The 18,969-nt window shown below is 45.8% G+C and overlaps 1 protein-coding gene across 1 annotated transcript in view; it reads right to left on the bottom strand.

The window, feature by feature from the left end:
* Positions 1-18,969, bottom strand: part of LOC115075937 (IgGFc-binding protein-like) — a 400,171-nt gene that overhangs the window by 139,442 nt on the left and 241,760 nt on the right. Inside the window, exon 40 of the mRNA XM_029576916.1 lies at positions 7,335-7,373. Coding sequence (XP_029432776.1) covers positions 7,335-7,373 — 39 coding nt within the window. The remainder of the gene's footprint in view (positions 1-7,334; positions 7,374-18,969) is intronic.

The raw sequence follows: 18,969 nt of genomic DNA, 5'->3' as shown, positions 1-18,969 counted from the left end.
GTGGGCAATGAGAGCTGGCTGCGACAGCAGGTCCCAGGACCTGCTGGAGCGAGGTTAGCAGGCCCAGGCGCGGGCCTACGTGGATGAGATGCGCAACAAAACCATAATTCATTTAACAGACTATCTAAAATAATATCCTTTTAAACAGTGTCCTGCTACTGCACTTTTAAACCTTTATAAAGCTGATCTTCCACAGACCTTAGGCAAGAAACTTTCCATCCTTTACAAATAAAGAAAGAGAGGCCAAAATCCACAGAATATGAATGTATGTCTACCCAAGTGCAGGGGTGGGCAATTAATTTTCCCATGGGGCCGCATGAGAAATTGGGATGGTTTTAGAGGGTCGGACTAATATAATTAACTCAGTTCTCAATAGCCCTACTTATGAAAAGACAGCAGTTTACCACCAATGCATGTCCTCTGAGAAAACACAACAAATAAGACCGATACAAACGCTTACATGCTAGTAAAATATCTCATCTCGGTAACAGACACAGAACCGACCTAACATACTCCCAGGATCTGTAGTAATGCACATAAACTAATCCGCACATAGTTACACCTGTATTATGGAATACACTCAAACAGGAGCAACCCTATCTATGAAAAGGCAACACTACAAATATTAAATCAGGTCCTAAAAACCAATACACCTCTTATTAGGAAAACAGAACTAGCAAGCACTATAGATCCCCACACAGAAATAATTGTAAAACTATACTAATAAGCAGAATAAATATTTCAAAACAGCTATGAACAGAATAACATCCAACAATTAAAAACTCATAAAAACTATTAAACATTCTCCAAACAACAATAAAATATTTCAAAAAAGCAGACATCACACAATTAAAATGGCAGTCAAGAAAAATAAACTTAAAGCCACCTTTACTTACCCCCTCCAGCAGCTCTCCTACTCCCCTTCCCTGCAGGCAGTGGCACACACCAGAAGCAGCAGTAGAAGCTAAGCTCTATACTTATTAGGGATGTGAATCGTGTCCTCGATCGTCTTAACGATCGATTTCGGCTGGGAGGGGGAGGGAATCGTATTGTTGCCGTTTGGGGGGGTAAAATATCGTGAAAAATCGTTAAAAATCGTTAAAAAATCGAAAAATCGAAAAACCGGCACATTAAAACCCCCTAAAACCCACCCCCGACCCTTTAAATTAAATCCCCCACCCTCTCGAACCCCCCCCCAAATAACTTAAATAACCTGCGGGTCCAGCGGCGGTCCGGAACGGCAGCGGTCCGGAACGGGCTCCTGCTCCTGCATCTTGTCGTCTTCGGCCGGCGCCATTTTCCAAAATGGCGCCGAAAAATGGCGGCGGCCATAGACAAAAAAGATTGGACGGCAGGAGGTCCTTCCGGACCCCCGCTGGACTTTTGGCAAGTCTCGTGGGGGTCAGGAGGCCCCCCACAAGCTGGCCAAAAGTTCCTGGAGGTCCAGCGGGGGTCAGGGAGCGATTTCCCGCCGCGAATCGTTTTCGTACGGAAAATGGCGCCGGCAGGAGATCGACTGCAGGAGGTCGTTCAGCGAGGCGCCGGAACCCTCGCTGAACGACCTCCTGCAGTCGATCTCCTGCCGGCGCCATTTTCCGTACGAAAACGATTCGCGGCGGGAAATCGCTCCCTGACCCCCGCTGGACCTCCAGGAACTTTTGGCCAGCTTGTGGGGGGCCTCCTGACCCCCACGAGACTTGCCAAAAGTCCAGCGGGGGTCCGGAAGGACCTCCTGCCGTCCAATCTTTTTCGTCTATGGCCGCCGCCATTTTTCGGCGCCATTTTGGAAAATGGCGCCGGCCGAAGACGACAAGATGCAGGAGCAGGAGCCCGTTCCGGACCGCTGCCGTTCCGGACCGCCGCTGGACCCGCAGGTTATTTAAGTTATTTGGGGGGGGTTCGGGAGGGTGGGGGATTTAATTTAAAGGGTCGGGGGTGGGTTTTAGGGGGTTTTAGTGTGCCGGCTCACGATTCTAACGATTTATAACGATAAATCGTTAGAATCTGTATTGTATTGTGTTCCATAACGGTTTAAGACGATATTAAAATTATCGGACGATAATTTTAATCGTCCTAAAACGATTCACATCCCTAATACTTATGGTCCTCTTCCTTAGTGCCCATGTCTCTCACACATACACCATACCAGTCATGCCCCCATGACCAGTTTCTGTCTCTGACACACCAATCATCTCCCAAACAGTCTTTGGCACACACACACCAGTCACCTTCCTGAACAGTTTCTCTCATGCCATACACACACACACACACACAGGCTTCCCACTCCCGTGTTCTACTTACATATATGGGCTTCTCACTCTCATAATCACTTTCTCTGTCTCTCTCTCTCTCTCACACACACACACACACACAAACACCCACACACTCACTCACCAGTCTCTCACTCCCATGCTTGTTCTCTCCACATGTACAGGCTTCTCATTCCCATAATCACTTTCTTTCTCTTACACACACACACTCACCAGTCTCTCACTCCCATGTTCTCTTTCAGATATACAGGCTTCTCCCTCCCATGATGTGTCTCACACACACCCAGGTTTCTCACTCCCATGCTCACTCTTCACATGCACAGGCTTCTCATTCCCATAATCACTTTATTTTTCTCTCTCTCACACACACACACCAGTCACCTGATCTCACTCATGCATACACACACACACAGGCTTCCCACTCCCAAGTTCTCTTTCATATATACAGGCTTCTCCCTCCCATGCTGTCTCATACACACCCAGGTTTCTCACTCTCATGCACAGGCTTCTCATTCCCATAATCACTTTCTCTCTGTTACACATTCTCATTTCCATGCTCACTCTCCACGTGCACAGGCTTCTCATTCCATGAATCACATTCTCTCACATTCACACACACCAGTCTTTTTCTCTCACACACACCGTCACCTTACCAAGCAGTCTCTCTCTCTCATGCATGCACACTCACCCAGGTTTCTCACTCCCACAACACCAGGCTTCTTACGCTCATGCTTTCCCCACATACCCAGACTTCTCACTTCCATGCTTTTTCTCTCACACACACACACATCAGTCACCTCCCTGACTAATGTCTCACACTCTCACTTACACATCAGTCATCTCCCTGAGCAATCACTTTCATTGTCTCTCACATACACACACACAACAGTTCTCTGACCAGTCAATCACACACAGGCTGGCTGGCTGGCTGCTTCTCTCTCTTTCTCTCTCTCCCCCCCCCCCCCCCCCCCCCCCGAGCACAAATGGGAGCTGCAGCAGCCCCCGCAGGCCAAGAAAGAAGAATCCCATCGGCCGCGGGAGGCTCATGCTGCTGACTCCTTTCTCAATTACTGGCTGCTTCAATTGCTCGGGGACCGACGCTGCAGCCGACGCGGCACGGCTCTTTCTCCTTCCCGCGCACCGCTCCGTGTATCACTTCCTGTTCCGGGTCACGGGAGGGGGGGTGCAGGCGCGGGAAGAAAAAAAGGCCAGCCGCGGGTACCACAGCTTCTTCTAACACCGCTGCCGTTCCCACTGGGCTTGAACGTGCTGACAGCCCAGCGGCAACGGCAGCGGGAGAGACCGGGAACTCGCGCCGCGGACCGGCAAAAAACTCCCGCGGACCGGTGGTTGGGGACCCCTGAGATAAAAGACCACGAAAGGCGGAACTGTGACATATGTAGGAAAGAAACTCGAGCGAAGGCACGCTGCCCGATTGGCCGGTGCTGGGCAAGGCTTGCCCAGCACCGGCCAATCGGAGAGCGTGCCTTGGCTCGAGTCACTCCCTCTCCCCCCACCGGACACTGTAAAAAAACCAGTTCATTCTCCGCTCCCTCGCTCCCCGATTGGCCGGCCAATCGAGGAGCGAGGGAGCGGAGAATGAACTGCTGCCTTCCCTCTGCAAGGGAAGGCAGCAGTGCCTCATTCCCCGTCTGCTCTCAGCAATGGGCGGGCCGGTCACAGACCGTAGGCGGGCCGGATTCAGCCCGCGGGCCGCCCCTTGCCCAGGTCTGCCCAAGTGGTATACATACAAAGAAAACATAACTATTAGTAAGATGGTCAGTGATAATTAATAAATAGAAATAGAAATGAAAATAGAAAAGACACAATATAAAATATAAAAGGCACCCAATGATAAATAAAAAGGCACACTTTCTGACTGCTCCTGTGAAGGGAGCATACAGTTTTACAGCCGGACGGACAGGGTACTTGTGCTCCCTTTCAAAACCATAGTACACTGCTGCCTTAGTCGCAGGACAAGCTCCTGAATGCAACAAGCGACCAGACATTTTGCAGTCAGAAAATCGATTAATAATAGTTTCTACGCTCCTGCTCTCCACATATATAATGATGAATAGACAATTATGAATATGAATTATGAATATGAATTTCGAACTTCGCCCCTCCAATACTCACCTCATTTACTAGTTTGCTACCCTAATAAGCTAACTAGCTCTAGACCAGGCTCGGACATTTCACAATGTATTTAATTTAATACCCTCTTAAGGCTTCTCTTTTTCCAGCTGAACCAGCTTCCAAGTTCAAGGTCCTTGTTATTATGTAACTTTTGCTTCTTTGCTTTTGTCTCCGCTAATTATAAAAAAGTTGTTCCTTATGTTACGTTATGTTATACTGATCTACCCCTGTTCGATGTAAACCGACCTGATATGGTATTCAACCTTGAAGGTCGGTATAGAAAAATGTTAAATGTTAAATATAAGGCATTTAAAAGGACACCTATTTATATTTGACAGCGCGATTCTATTTCTAACGAAGATCGTTAGCCATCTCATACCTGTGATAGAATCTAAATGTTTATTTATTTGATTTGATTGTAAAATCAAATGGTATTAAATCTATATATACATATATTTTTATCGTTATGTGACTTTTATAATTGTATAATTTTATCATGTCTATTTTAATTTATATTAAATTATATTTATTATTTATTATGATTTTAGCAATTATTATCATTGACCATCTTTTGCAAGTTGCGGAGGCATGGTCGCTTCTTGAGGGGGATTGTGAGCTCTTGGATCACGGCGTAGCTCAGGGAGGAGCCCCAAGACACACCGTGAGAGGTGAGCAAGTACAAGCATGGCCAGAACAGGAACAAGGCTGGACTGAAGGCAAGACAAAGAACGTCTGGAGCAGGAACAAGGTAGGCTCAGCCCTCCACTGGACCTACACACACCAAAGAGACCCAGCAATGCAATGCTGGTCTCAGAAGTAGCCCTCTGGCCACTCAATAGCCCTTCCGGACCCGCCGCTTGGGAATGACAAGTGCATGAGGCCAGATGGAGGCTGAGGGCAGGAACAAGAAGACTCAGACTTAGACTCAGGATACTCGGAAGACTCAGACAAGGATTCAGGTTGCTCAAAAGACTCAGACAAGGATTCAGATTACATGGAGGTCTCTGGCAAGAATTCAGGATACTTGAAGGTTTCAGGCAAGGGTTCAGGATTCAGGAGAAAGTACTGGGTGAGTGCCGAAAGCGAAAGCAGACTCCAGATGAAGCAGTGGAACTTGAAGTCAGGACATGACAAAGATTTAGGCCACGCCCAACATAGCCACCTGTGGCTGGTCACAGATCACGGTGAAGTGGAGCAGATTCTTAGGCATGGACGGAAGCAGGCACAAGGAACTCCGAAGACCGGGATAGGATTCAGGATTCAGAAGCTAGGCATTAAAAACAGGAGCCTTCCGGAGGCTTGCGCTGCAGACGAGAAGGTAGGCCTTGTGCCACGAGGCACCCTACACAGCCCCCCATGGGCTGGTCACGGACCATGACGGTGGCATGCCAGGAAAGGTGTACAGACAAGGAACCTGGGAAATGGACGAAGAGCTGGAGACGAGGAAGACGAATTCAGGACTGGAACATCGGACATCAGGAACATCAGGACATCAGGGCATGGAACATCAGGACGACTGGACAGCAGGACATCTGGAACATCAGGAACAAGGAACACGTGACGATGGATGTCCAACGAGGGACGAAACCAGGAACATCAAGATGAAGGAAACCAGGAACACAAAGAACATAGAGCAAAGATCCATCAAGGCACAGGAAGACCACGGAGGACCTGGACCGGAAGAAGACCACAGACACTGTGAAGACTGGATCCGAAGGCCCTGAGGAACAGAAGCAGGACCCTTTTATAGGGCTGGTCCAGGCAAGGATAGATGACATCATCAGTGAGGGCCTCGGGTCTTTTCTTGCCGCTGATCCTTTAAATGAAGAGGAGAGGAGGCAGGAACCTGCGGTGGCATCCTGCCACGTGGGAGGCCGGGTAGGCAGCAGCAGCGGCACCCCTTGCTGCAAAGAGGAAACAGGCAGCGGCAGCAGCGGCTTCTTGCTGCGAAGATGAGAGGAGGCATCGGGCCGGCAGGCGGCGCTAGGACCACAGAGGCACCGACAACGCGGAGGCCTCTGGGCCTTGCGAAGACTGCGGCGGCAGCAGCTTGCTACCAGAGGTAAGGGATTGCCTGTGGCTAGGCCCTCAGACAAACTCCTAACACCATCTTACTAGTAGTTCTGGATTCTTTGTGTATACATCTCTTGGTTTTGAATTTCTACCTTTCATACCAGCAATTTTGGGGAGGATTTGTAATGGTAACAGCCTTCAAAAAAACATGGGATACATGCAGAAAATCCTTATTTTCAAAAGTGAAGGAATAGCTAAACCATGAACATGGGGTAGTCAATTGGGGCAATGTCCAGAGAGTGGCAGTTATGACTCAAAAAGCCATATGATTGCATCGGGCTTCTAGGAAAGACTGGGGAACCTGAATAGCGGGGACCATAATTAAAGCCCAAGCTTCCATGAGCACAGGGAGGTTAAATGTTTTGAAAAATGGCAGCTGAGTAGCTTGCTTGAAAGCACGGCGGATCTGGACTTTGGATTAGGTGTTGGTTTTTAAAAACAAAAGAGGAAGTTGGTAAGGCCTGACATGGATGGCCAGAAGAGATGATGGAAGTCAGGGTTTTAGCAGATTTGGGGCAGGCTTTGTACTGATATGAACTGCAGTGATGGGAAAAGGTTTGAAGGTTCACATAAGAGACAGGATGGCGGGGGCAGGGGTAAGGTGCTTATCTACTCAATGTGAAAGAATCTCAACTGAGCAGACTGAATGGGCCAATTTGATCTTTTTCTGCCTCAATTACTGTGATTCTATTCTATAGTTCAGAAAATAAATATTAGAGGGAAACGTTTCTAAGGGTCTATAACACACAACATTTCCCAAGGTAATGTCCTCAAGAGGTAACCTAGTCATCAGTGATCAGTACAGATTCATGCGAGGCAATTCCATAGTGTGTATAAATCTGATTTAATACTCACCCGGAATCTCTGTCTGCTTTGGTTTGGGAGGTTCAGGTACTGAAAACAAAATGAATGGTTCAGTGTGAGGTAAACTTAACTTGCAAAGGTTTTGATATTATTTAGTTCATGGATATGGAAATGGTTTGATAGTGGGAAAAGTTATGAAATCAATATGGAAGTAAAGAATACTGCAGTAAATAAGTTGAGAACAGATAGTGCTTGAGATGTAAAAAGTTAACAGATGAAACACCTCCCAAGGTCTTAATCCACAGCTATCTCTCCTCTCCCCCCAACAAAGGCTTTGGGGTCCATCACTGAGCCTTATTAGGCCCCTACCAATTCCTCTCTTCTTCCTCTTCCCATCTGGGATGCTATTTTTCCAGATGCTACATGCTCTGAGCCCACTCTCTAGCTGCTGCTGTGAGGGTCACCCTGTTCAATATTCCTGCTTCTTCCTGCCTATTCCCTGGCCATTCTGCAGGATGATGAACAGGGACTGTTTTTATTGAATTCTGCCAATTTCATCAAAAGAAAAGGGCATATAAGAAAATTGGTTCTTTCCTGCTAATTTTTGTTCTGTAATACAACAAATCCTTCCAGACAAGTGGGTTTATGCGTCCCTTCCAGTAGATGGAGGCAGAGAACAAACCTTCGAGGCACTGCTACATAACTGAGTGTGCCACCTGCACTCCTTAGTACTGACCTGTACCCAAGCCAAGATATATAAAAAAATTCAACCCTCCCGAGCGAATCAGAAAAACCCCGGGGTTAGAGTCCCCTGAACCAGAATAGCAACACAAAATCGCAAGGCCCCCAAAAAATGCCCTGCCAATGAGAAACTAAAAATAACTCAACTGTTGCAGCGGTGATATTCAAATAATATCGCACATCTTTCGGTAACAATACCTGGTCAGGCCTCTGGACTGATCTGTGGTATAACAGGAATGAAAATTTGCAGGTAAGAACCAATTTTCCTTTCCTGAATATAGCCAGATTTGTCCAGACAAGTGAGATGTACCAAATCAAACCTAAACTGGGTGGGAACACAAAAGGCCCATTCTCAAAACACTTTCACCAAAGCCCTCATCTTCAGGCACCCGAACATCTAAATAGTAATGCCTGGTGAAAGGATGCAGGGAGGACCACATTGCGGCCCTACAAATTTCCTCTGGAGACCCCAGCTTACACTTGGCCCAAGATGCCACCTGTGCTCTAGTAGAATACGCTTTAAGGACACTGGGAAGCACACGATCCTTAGCAATATAGGCCGCAGAAATATCCTCTTTTAACCATTGGGCTAAAGTAGCTTTCGAGGCCTTGTCTCTCTTCTTCGCTCCACCAAACAGCACAAAAAGATGATCCAACCTTCGAAAGGAATTGGTGACCTTCAAGTACCGCAAGAGTGCTCATCGAACATCCAAAAGGTGAAGATTTCTAATCAAGGTCGAGCATCTGGACCAATCTGGAAACCCCAATAACTCCACTGATTGACTTGGAAGGCAGAGACCACCTTTGGCAAAAAGGAAGGCACCGTACTCAGAGACACTTTGTTGGTGGAAATATGTAAGAAAGGGTCATGACAGGAAAGAGGCTAAAGCTCCGAAATGGCTGAGCAGATTGCGACCAGAAACACCATCTTTAGCGTAAGATCCTTCAAGGAGGCTCAACTGAAAGGCTCAAAGGGAAGTTCACAGAGAACCAGGAGGACCAGGTTAAGATTCCAGTCCTGACAGACCTTGCAAAGCAGATGATTCAAAACCTTCACTCCCTTGACAAAGCGAACAACATCTGGATGAGACGCCAAAGGCCTGCCCCACACCTTGCCCCTGAGACAACCCAGAGCTGCAACCTGGACTCTGAGCAAACTATAAGCTAGATCTTTGGATAGTCTGTGCTGCAGTAAGGACAAAACCTGTAGAATAGAAGCTAGTAGAGGATCCACCGCCTGTTGGCTGCACCAGGACTCAAACACTTTCCACACTCTAACATTAGCCATGGACGTGGAAGGCCTCCTGGCCTGAAGAAGGGTAGAAATTGCCAGCTCCAAATATCCAGAGTATCTAGTCCAGAATGCTGCAGCATGCATTTTATCAGGTACTTCTATCAGAAATCTTATCTCTCCAGTGCTACAGGCTTATCACTGGTTACCAATAAAATTCAGAATACAATATAAAGTCCTTACCATCATCCAGTCTCTTATTTACAATTCCTCTTCTAACTGGCTCTGCTCTTTACTCCACATTTATAAACCCACCAGACACCTGAGATCCTTAACAAAATACCTTTTGGACATTCCTTCACCTCGACTAGCTAGACTAGACATTGCAAGGAAAAGGGCCTTTTTAGTAGCAGGCCCCACCCTTTGGAATGCACTATCTGACTCACTACAATTATTATCAAACCGAATACAATTCAAGAAATCCTTAAAAACATATTTGTTTCAAAATGCCTTCAAAATTACATCTACTAAACACGAATTTCTTCCTATATACAACTTGGAAATTCCCCTCCTATTAATCCTCATGTATACTTTGAAAAATAACTTCCCTAAACTCCTTTTCCCCTGACATTTGCAGTGGCTACAAGATGACACCTGATTATTGTTTTGGTATGTTTGATTTAATCATTGATTATTGTTATTGATATGTTTAGTTTTTTGATAAATTATTAATTTTATTTTATTATTATGAGATTTATGTAAATTTTTAGCTATTACTTTATTTTATTTTATGATTTATATTTATGTAAACCATTTTGCCTAAACTTTGTTTGTAAAAGTGGTATAAAAACACTTTTAAATAAATAAATAAATAAAATCTCAAAAGCCAAGCCGCGAGACAAAAGTGATCCTCCACATCCGAAAGTATGGAACCTTGCCGAAGCTACTCCGAAAGGTGAGCCAGTCGAAGACTCCCATCCACCGCCAGATGCATTAGGTCCGCAAACCATGGACGATGCGGCTTCTCCAGATCAACCAGAACCACTGACCCTGGATGCATTTCAATGCGATGAAAGGGAAACACATACAGAAGACCTGTCAGCCAGGGATACACTAGGGCATCTAGGCCTATGGAGCAGATTTCTCTTCTGCAGCTGAAGAACCTGAACATCTTCAAAGTGGCCCTGGTTGCCATGAGATCCAGCCGAGGAACTCCCCATTTGGCACAGATGTGGTTCCAGGATTCCTGGGACAGTTCCCAGGAATCACCGGGGTCTAGTTTCTGTCGGCTTAGAAAATCCGACTGCACGTTGTACGCTCCCGCGAAATGAGATGCTGCGTTCCCTTCAAGGTGAACTCCGCCCATGAAAACAGCAGTTGGGCCTCCCAGTGAGACATCTTGTACCTCCCTGACAATTGATATATTCCACCATCGTCACATTGTCCGACAACACTCGAACCATCCGATTCCGGACCACGGGCAAAAAACGCTCCAATGCCCTGCACACCGCTGTAATCTCCAAACTGTTGATCGACTAGGTCTTTTCCACAGCCAACCAGAGACCCTGGATCGAGCGCCCCATGCACACTGCTCCCCAGCCTTTGAGACTGGCATCCGTGGTCAATATCACCCAGTTCAGGACTTCCATGCCCTTGCCCAGATTGGTCCAAGGCAACCACCACTCCAGGATGGTCTTGGTCTCCCGTGTCAGAGCTAAGGGGACATGATACTCCTCGGACATTGGGCTCCATCAAGACAGCAATACTCTCTGTAATGCACGCATATGGGCAAAGACCCACGGAACAAGCTCTAACATTGCCACCAAGGACCCCAGCACCTGCAGATAATCCCAGAATTTCGAGTCTGGCAGATTCAGTAATTGGGAATCCTGCTGCTGTCAGAAATAACTTGCCCTGCCGGGTATCAAAGAGCTCCCCCAAGTACTCCAGAGATTGAGTGGGCACCAGGTGGCTTTTTGCCACATTGATAACCCAGCCCAGGGAGCTCAGGAGTTGCCTCACCCTCAGCACGGAATGAGCGCAATCCTCCTCCGACTTCACCTAATTGAACCAGTTGTCTACATAGGGGTGAACCAACACCCTCTCCCATCAGCCAGCCACCACCACCACCACCACCATCACCTTCGTGAAAGTACGAGGAGTGGTAGCCAGACCGAAGGGAAGAGCTTGAAATTGGAAATGGCATCCAAGCACCTTGAATCGCAGGAATCTTTGATGCTCCTTTCAGATAGGAATAAGAAGATAAGCCTCGGTGAGGTCCAAGGATGCCAGAAACTCTCCTTTTTGGACAGCCGTGATCACCATACGCAGGGCCTCCATCTGTAAGCGTGACACTTGTAAGCTCAAGTTCACTTTCTGCAAATCCAGGATAGGCCGGAAAGTGCCCTCCTTCTTTAGTACCACAAAGAAGATGGAATACCTTCCCTGCCCCTGCTCATCCAGGGGAACCGGGAGGATGGCTTCCAGGCTTATCAGTCTGCATAGAGTTTCTTCTACTGCATCACGCTTGTATTGAGAAGAACAGTGCGACTCCAGAAAGGCATCGTTGAGTAAGTGAGAAACCTCTAAGGTGTAACCATCCCTTATTACCTCCAGTACCCACCGATTGAAGGTGATCTTGCCCCACTCCCCATAAAACTGAGACAACCTGCCCCCGACTAGAACCAATGAGGAGTAGGTGCCCCTGGATTCATTGGGCCGGCTGCTAGCTCTAGAGCGCTGACCGGAGTCGCCTCTAGCGGAACGGCCGAGGCCCCAAAAGGTCCGCTGGCAACTTGATGACAATTTCGGGCCCACAGTGGAAGCACTTCTACTGGTCTGAAACTTCTGTGACTCCCAAAAACAAGAGCGAGAGGGAAAATTCCTCCTAATGACCTGCTTATCCTCCAGGAGCTTATTGTCCTTGGTTTCACCCAGAGATTTTATGAGCTGGTCGAGGTCCTCTCTAAAGAGCAGCGTGCCTTTAAACGAGAGGTTACATAACTGAGTCTTAGACCACATATCCGTCAACCAATTACGCAGCCACAAGAGGCGAAGAGCCGCCGTCACTAAATCCATGCTCCTAGCCGTAGTACGGAAAAACACAAGAATAGATGCCTGGAACTTTTTCAATGTTTATTAAACAGAGACGTATATTAAAAAACTTGCCCGACTCTGGCCGAGTTTCGCAGCTCACATAGCCGCTGCCTCAGGGGCTACAAGCAAACCAAACAACAATCAATATAAATAACAACCAATCAAAAAATTTTTTTATAAAATCAACAACATCCTTAAGATCTCATAAATATTAAAAAGTATTTAATAAAACCTTAAAAACCTTTTTAAATTTCACTAAGATCTAAGATATTGATTAAAATTAAAATTAACTTAAAATGATGACAAACTTAACATAAAACCAAACATACCAAAAAATAAATTATCTTAATATATAGCATCATAATCACTTAAAAAGCATAATTTATGTTGTCCTTTAACAACAAAGAAAAGGAAAATGCTTTACCTTCAACACTTCACAGCTGCCAAATAGCATTCATTTGTGCAAAATCTTCCAACATGCAACCATTAATTATCAGCAGTGCATTGAAACACTGAAATATATATATAAAAGACAGCTTAAGAAATCTCTAATTGAATACTAGTATAATTCTGTTACAAATGAACAAGTGGCAAAAAATGAATATTAACATGACAAATTAATTAAAACAATGTTGTATCAAAATTCAATTTACAATATAGACATTCCCATACTTAATAAAACCTGTAGCATTGTATTATTTATAGAAGTTGGTAGCTTGAAAAATCTCTCATTAAATACTAGTTACAAGTCAACAAGTGGCAAAAAATGAATCCAACATAACACATTAATTGAATGATGTTTTTCTAAATTCAGAGACCAATTTATAATATAGGCTTAACCATATTTTATAAAATCTTAAAAGGGGCAGTACATCACTATTCGCTAAAAACACAAATATTTTTTAAAAAACGCCAATTTTTTAACCAAACGCACATTTTTAAAAAACGCAGATCTTTAACCCACATCGCCTTAACTATAAAAACGCCCATTAAAACCATATAGTGGTCTTAAGTAGAGACTACATGCTGCACGTCAGTGCGAGAGGTAAACTTTTTAGCAATTTGTTTAATCATCTTGGATTGAGCTTTTTTGTTATTTGTCTCCCACGATTTTTTCAGCAATGTTTCAGAGATAGTAAATTTATCGATGTTGCTTCGGTCTAGCTTTCTAATTATGACCAGTGTATTTCACATATTCATTTTTTATTTAAGAGAAAAGATAGTGTAATATAGAATCTACTTAAGACCACTATATGGTTTTAATGGGCATTTTTATAGTTAAGGCGATGTGGGTTAAAGATCTGCGTTTTTAAAAAATTGGCGTTTGGTTAAAAAATTGGCGTTTTTTAAAAAATATTTGTGTTTTTAGCGAATAGTGATGTACTGCCCCTTTTAAGATTTTATAAAATATGGTTAAGCCTATATTATAAAATTGGTCTCTGAATTTAGAAAAACATCATTCAATTAATGTGTTATGTTAGATTCATTTTTTGCCACTTGTTGACTTGTAACTAGTATTTAATGAGAGATTTTTCAAGCTACCAACTTCTTTAAATAATACAATGCTACAGGTTTTATTAAGTATGGGTATGTCTATATTGTAAATTGAATTTTGATACAACATTGTTTTAATTAATTTGTCATGTTAATATTCATTTTTTGCCACTTGTTCATTTGTAACAGAATTATACTAGTATTCAATTAGAGATTTCTTAAGCTGTCTTTTATATATATATTTCAGTGTTTCAATGCACTGCTGATAATTAATGGTTGCATGTTGGAAGATTTTGCACAAATGAATAGGGATGTGAATCGTTTTCCATATCGTCTTAACGATAGAAATCATGTGGCAGGAGAAGAAAATCGTGTTTGGCACGATTATTTCATTGAAAAATCGTTAAAAATCGTTTTTTCCGATTAGTGCGCACTAACTCAAAATGATACAAATAGACACTTTCCAGGTCACTGAAGGTCAGTTAGGAATGAATATGTGTTCCTATTGGCTGGCTGCCCTCTTATCTATTGATGTTACCAAGGTTACCACTGAGGTGATGGTTGGGGGGATGGGAAATGGAACTGTAAACTCATGAACACCAACAGAAAATGAAACAAAGTGTTCACACTTCCCAGGTCAGTAAAGGTCACTTAGGAATGAATATGTATGTATGTATTCCTATTGGCTGGCTGTGCTCTTATCTATTGATGTTACCAAGGTTACCACTGAGGTAATGGTTGGGGGGATGTGAAATGGAAACAGTTGGAAGCTTGACATGTGATGATCAGCACTCACGTGACTAGAACTTCTTTGTTTATTATTTTTGTTAGCAGGCACCTGAAATGCTAGTGCATGTTGAATTTGCCAAACACTGTGCATTTTAGAAAGGTGGTCCTGGCTGGAACTGTACACAGTTCAAATATATGTAATTGATTGTTGGTAAGTGTATTTTTTAAGTAGCCACACTGGCACCAGTATGTTTACTTTTCCTCCTACTTAACTCACTAGCTCAGCTTTGTAAGAAGGGCTTCTCTGCTTGAGTGAGGGTCAGGCAGCTCCCCCCTGTCTATGAAGCCAGCCTCTCACTAGTAATGCAGGGAGGGAGCTGTCTCAGACTTCACCATCCTCCTCCCCCCCCCTCACCCACACACCATTCACTAGCTGGGACATGGGGGAAGTCAGGAGTGAGGGTCAGGCAGCTCCCCCCTGTCTGTGAAGCCAGCCTCTCACTAGTAATGCAGGGAGGGAGCTGTCTCAGACTTCACCATCCTCCCCCCCCCCCTCACCCACACACCATTCACTAGCTGGGACATGGGGGAAGTCAGGAGTGAGGGTCAGGCAGCTCCCCCCTGTCTGTGAAGCCAGCCTCTCACTAGTAATGCAGGGAGGGAGCTGTCTCAGACTTCACCATCCTCCCCCCCCCCTCACCCACACACCATTCACTAGCTGGGACATGGGGGAAGTCAGGAGTGAGGGTCAGGCAGCTCCCCCCTGTCTGTGAAGCCAGCCTCTCACTAGTAATGCAGGGAGGGAGCTGTCTCAGACTTCACCATCCACCCCCCCCCCCTCACCCACACACCATTCACTAGCTGGGACATGGGGGAAGTCAGGAGTGAGGGTCAGGCAGCTCCCCCCTGTCTGTGAAGCCAGCCTCTCACTAGTAATGCAGGGAGGGAGCTGTCTCAGACTTCACCATCCTCCCCCCCCCCCTCACCCACACACCATTCACTAGCTGGGACATGGGGGAAGTCAGGAGTGAGGGTCAGGCAGCTCCCCCCTGTCTATGAAGCCAGCCTCTCACTAGTAATGCAGGGAGGGAGCTGTCTCAGACTTCACCATCCTCCTCCCCCCCCCCCACCCACCCACACACCATTCACTAGCTGGGACATGGGGGAAGTCAGGAGTGAGGGTCAGGCAGCTCCCCCCTGTCTGTGAAGCCAGCCTCTCACTAGTAATGCAGGGAGGGAGCTGTCTCAGACTTCACCATCCTCCCCCCCCCCCCCCTCACCCACACACCATTCACTAGCTGGGACATGGGGGAAGTCAGGAGTGAGGGTCAGGCAGCTCCCCCCTGTCTGTGAAGCCAGCCTCTCACTAGTAATGCAGGGAGGGAGCTGTCTCAGACTTCACCATCCTCCTCCCCCCCCCCCTCACCCACTCACCATTCACTAGCTGGGACATGGGGGAAGTCAGGAGTGAGGGTCAGGCAGCTCCCCCCTGTCTGTGAAGCCAGCCTCTCACTAGTAATGCAGGGAGGGAGCTGTCTCAGACTTCACCATCCTCCCCCCCCCCCCCTCACCCACACACCATTCACTAGCTGGGACATGGGGGAAGTCAGGAGTGAGGGTCAGGCAGCTCCCCCCTGTCTGTGAAGCCAGCCTCTCACTAGTAATGCAGGGAGGGAGCTGTCTCAGACTTCACCATCCTCCCCCCCCCCCCCCTCACCCACACACCATTCACTAGCTGGGACATGGGGGAAGTCAGGAGTGAGGGTCAGGCAGCTCCCCCCTGTCTGTGAAGCCAGCCTCTCACTAGTAATGCAGGGAGGGAGCTGTCTCAGACTTCACCATCCTCCCCCCCCTCACCCACACACCATTCACTAGCTGGGACATGGGGGAAGTCAGGAGTGAGGGTCAGGCAGCTCCCCCCTGTCTGTGAAGCCAGCCTCTCACTAGTAATGCAGGGAGGGAGCTGTCTCAGACTTCACCATCCTCCCCCCCCCCCTCACCCACACACCATTCACTAGCTGGGACATGGGGGAAGTCAGGAGTGAGGGTCAGGCAGCTCCCCCCTGTCTGTGAAGCCAGCCTCTCACTAGTAATGCAGGGAGGGAGCTGTCTCAGACTTCACCATCCTCCCCCTCCCCCCTCACCCACACACCATTCACTAGCTGGGACATGGGGGAAGTCAGGAGTGAGGGTCAGGCAGCTCCCCCCTGTCTGTGAAGCCAGCCTCTCACTAGTAATGCAGGGAGGGAGCTGTCTCAGACTGGTATCAGGGTTAGGGCACTGTGTGCAGGAAGATCACAACACTCCTGGTATTAATAGGGATAGGGCACTGTAAGAGATGACTGTAGTAGATTGAATAAAGATCTGATGTTTCTGCTCTCCTCACACCAAACAAAAACAACACACAAGCAGAGAAGCCCTTCTTACAAAGCTGAGCTAGTGAGTTAAGTAGGAGGAAAAGTAAACATACTTGTGCCAGTGTGGCTACTTAAAAAATACACTTACCAACAATCAATTACATATATTTGAACTGTGTACAGTTCCAGCCAGGACCACCTTTCTAAAATGCACAGTGATTGGCAAATTCAACATGCACTAGCATTTCAGGTGCCTGCTAACTAAAATAATAAACAAACAAGTTCTAGTCACGTGAGTGCTGATCATTACATTACTTTTTTTGTCAAGCTTCCAACTGTTTCCATTTCACATCCCCCCAACCATTACCTCAGTGTTAGCCTTGGTAACATCAATAGATAAGAGCACAGCCAGCCAATAGGAATACATACATACATATTCATTCCTAAGTGACCTTTACTGACCAGGGAAGTGTGAACACTTTGTTTCATTTTCTGTTGGTGTTCGTTAGTTTCCAGTTCCATTACCCATCCCCCCAACCATCACCTCAGTGGTAACCTTGGTAACATCAATAGATAAGAGGGCAGCCAGCCAATAGGAACACATATTCATTCCTAACTGACCTTCAGTGACCTGGAAAGTGTTTATTTGTATCATTTTCAGTTAGTGCGCACTAAATCGAGTTAGTGCGCACTAACGGGGAGTTAGTGCGCACTAACTCGAGTTAGTGCGCACTAACACGATTTAACGATTTTTAACGATAAATCGTTAGAATTTCTATTGTATCGTGTTCTATAACGATTTAAGACGATATAAACATTATCGGACGATAATTTTAATCGTTGAAAAACGATTCACATCCCTACAAATGAATGCTATTTGGCAGCTGTGAAGTGTTGAAGGTAAAGCATTTTCCTTTTCTTTGTTTTTAAAGGACAACATAAATTATGCTTTTTAAGTGATTATGATGCTATATATTAAGATAATTTATTTTTTGGTATGTTTGGTTTTATGTTAAGTTTGTCATCATTTTAAGTTAATTTTAATTTTAATCAATATCTTAGATCTTAGTGAAATTTAAAAAGGTTTTTAAGGTTTTATTAAAGACTTTTTAATATTTATGAGATCTTAAGGATGTTGTTGATTTTATAAAAACTTTTTTTGATTGGTTGTTATTTATATTGATTGTTGTTTGGTTTGCTTGTAGCCCCTGAGGCAGCGACTATGTGAGCTGCGAAACTTGGCCAGAGTCGGGCAAGTTTTTTAATATACGTCTCTGTTTAATAAACATTGAAAAAGTTCCAGGCATCTATTCTTGTGTTTTTCCTGACGGCTATCATAGATCGCCTACCTCTGTTTTCTTGGACCTAGCCGTAGTACATACTAGATCATACCAAGCATCTGCCACATAGGCCACGCGGTCTCTGAATCCAACATAAGCATGCTGTATCAAGCTGGCGCACACCGCCGCCCGAAGGCTCAGCAAAGAGACCTCAAACATGTGCTTCAATTGGACCTACAGCTTGTAATCCTATACATCCTTGAAGTCCGCCACCAAAATTGTAGATTTCTTGATGACAGCCGATACCGCAGCATTGACCTTAGGCATTTTAAGGCACTCCAAGTGTTCCTCCAACAAGGGATACAGCTTCCCTATGGCCTTTCCAACCTTCAAGCTTGCCTCTGGGGAGTCCCACTCCTGACTAATAAGCTTCTCAATCTTCTTTGGAATGGGAAAGGCAAGAGGAGGGCCCCACAAACCATGCAGGACAGGGTTAACACCCTTGTTATCCAACTCCTCCAGAGTCAGTTTGACCCATAATTCCTCCAAGATCTGAGAAATGAGTGGCCAAATTTCCTCTTTCTTAAATAAGCACACCACCCAGGGGTTGTCCCCTTCCACTTCAGCCACTTCTGGGAGGTCCAGGTCATCCTTGCCACCTTTCTCTTGAGGATGGTCCTAATCTGGGTTAGAACCCAGGTCTGTAGCCAGAGAGGCAGCCCCCGCCTCTAGCGGATCGTCAGAGTCCCCCAGGACCC

This window comes from Rhinatrema bivittatum, chromosome 14 (genome assembly GCF_901001135.1).
Source record: "Rhinatrema bivittatum chromosome 14, aRhiBiv1.1, whole genome shotgun sequence".
NCBI lineage: Eukaryota > Metazoa > Chordata > Amphibia > Gymnophiona > Rhinatrematidae > Rhinatrema > Rhinatrema bivittatum.
This window is presented reverse-complemented; position numbering and strand designations above follow the sequence as displayed.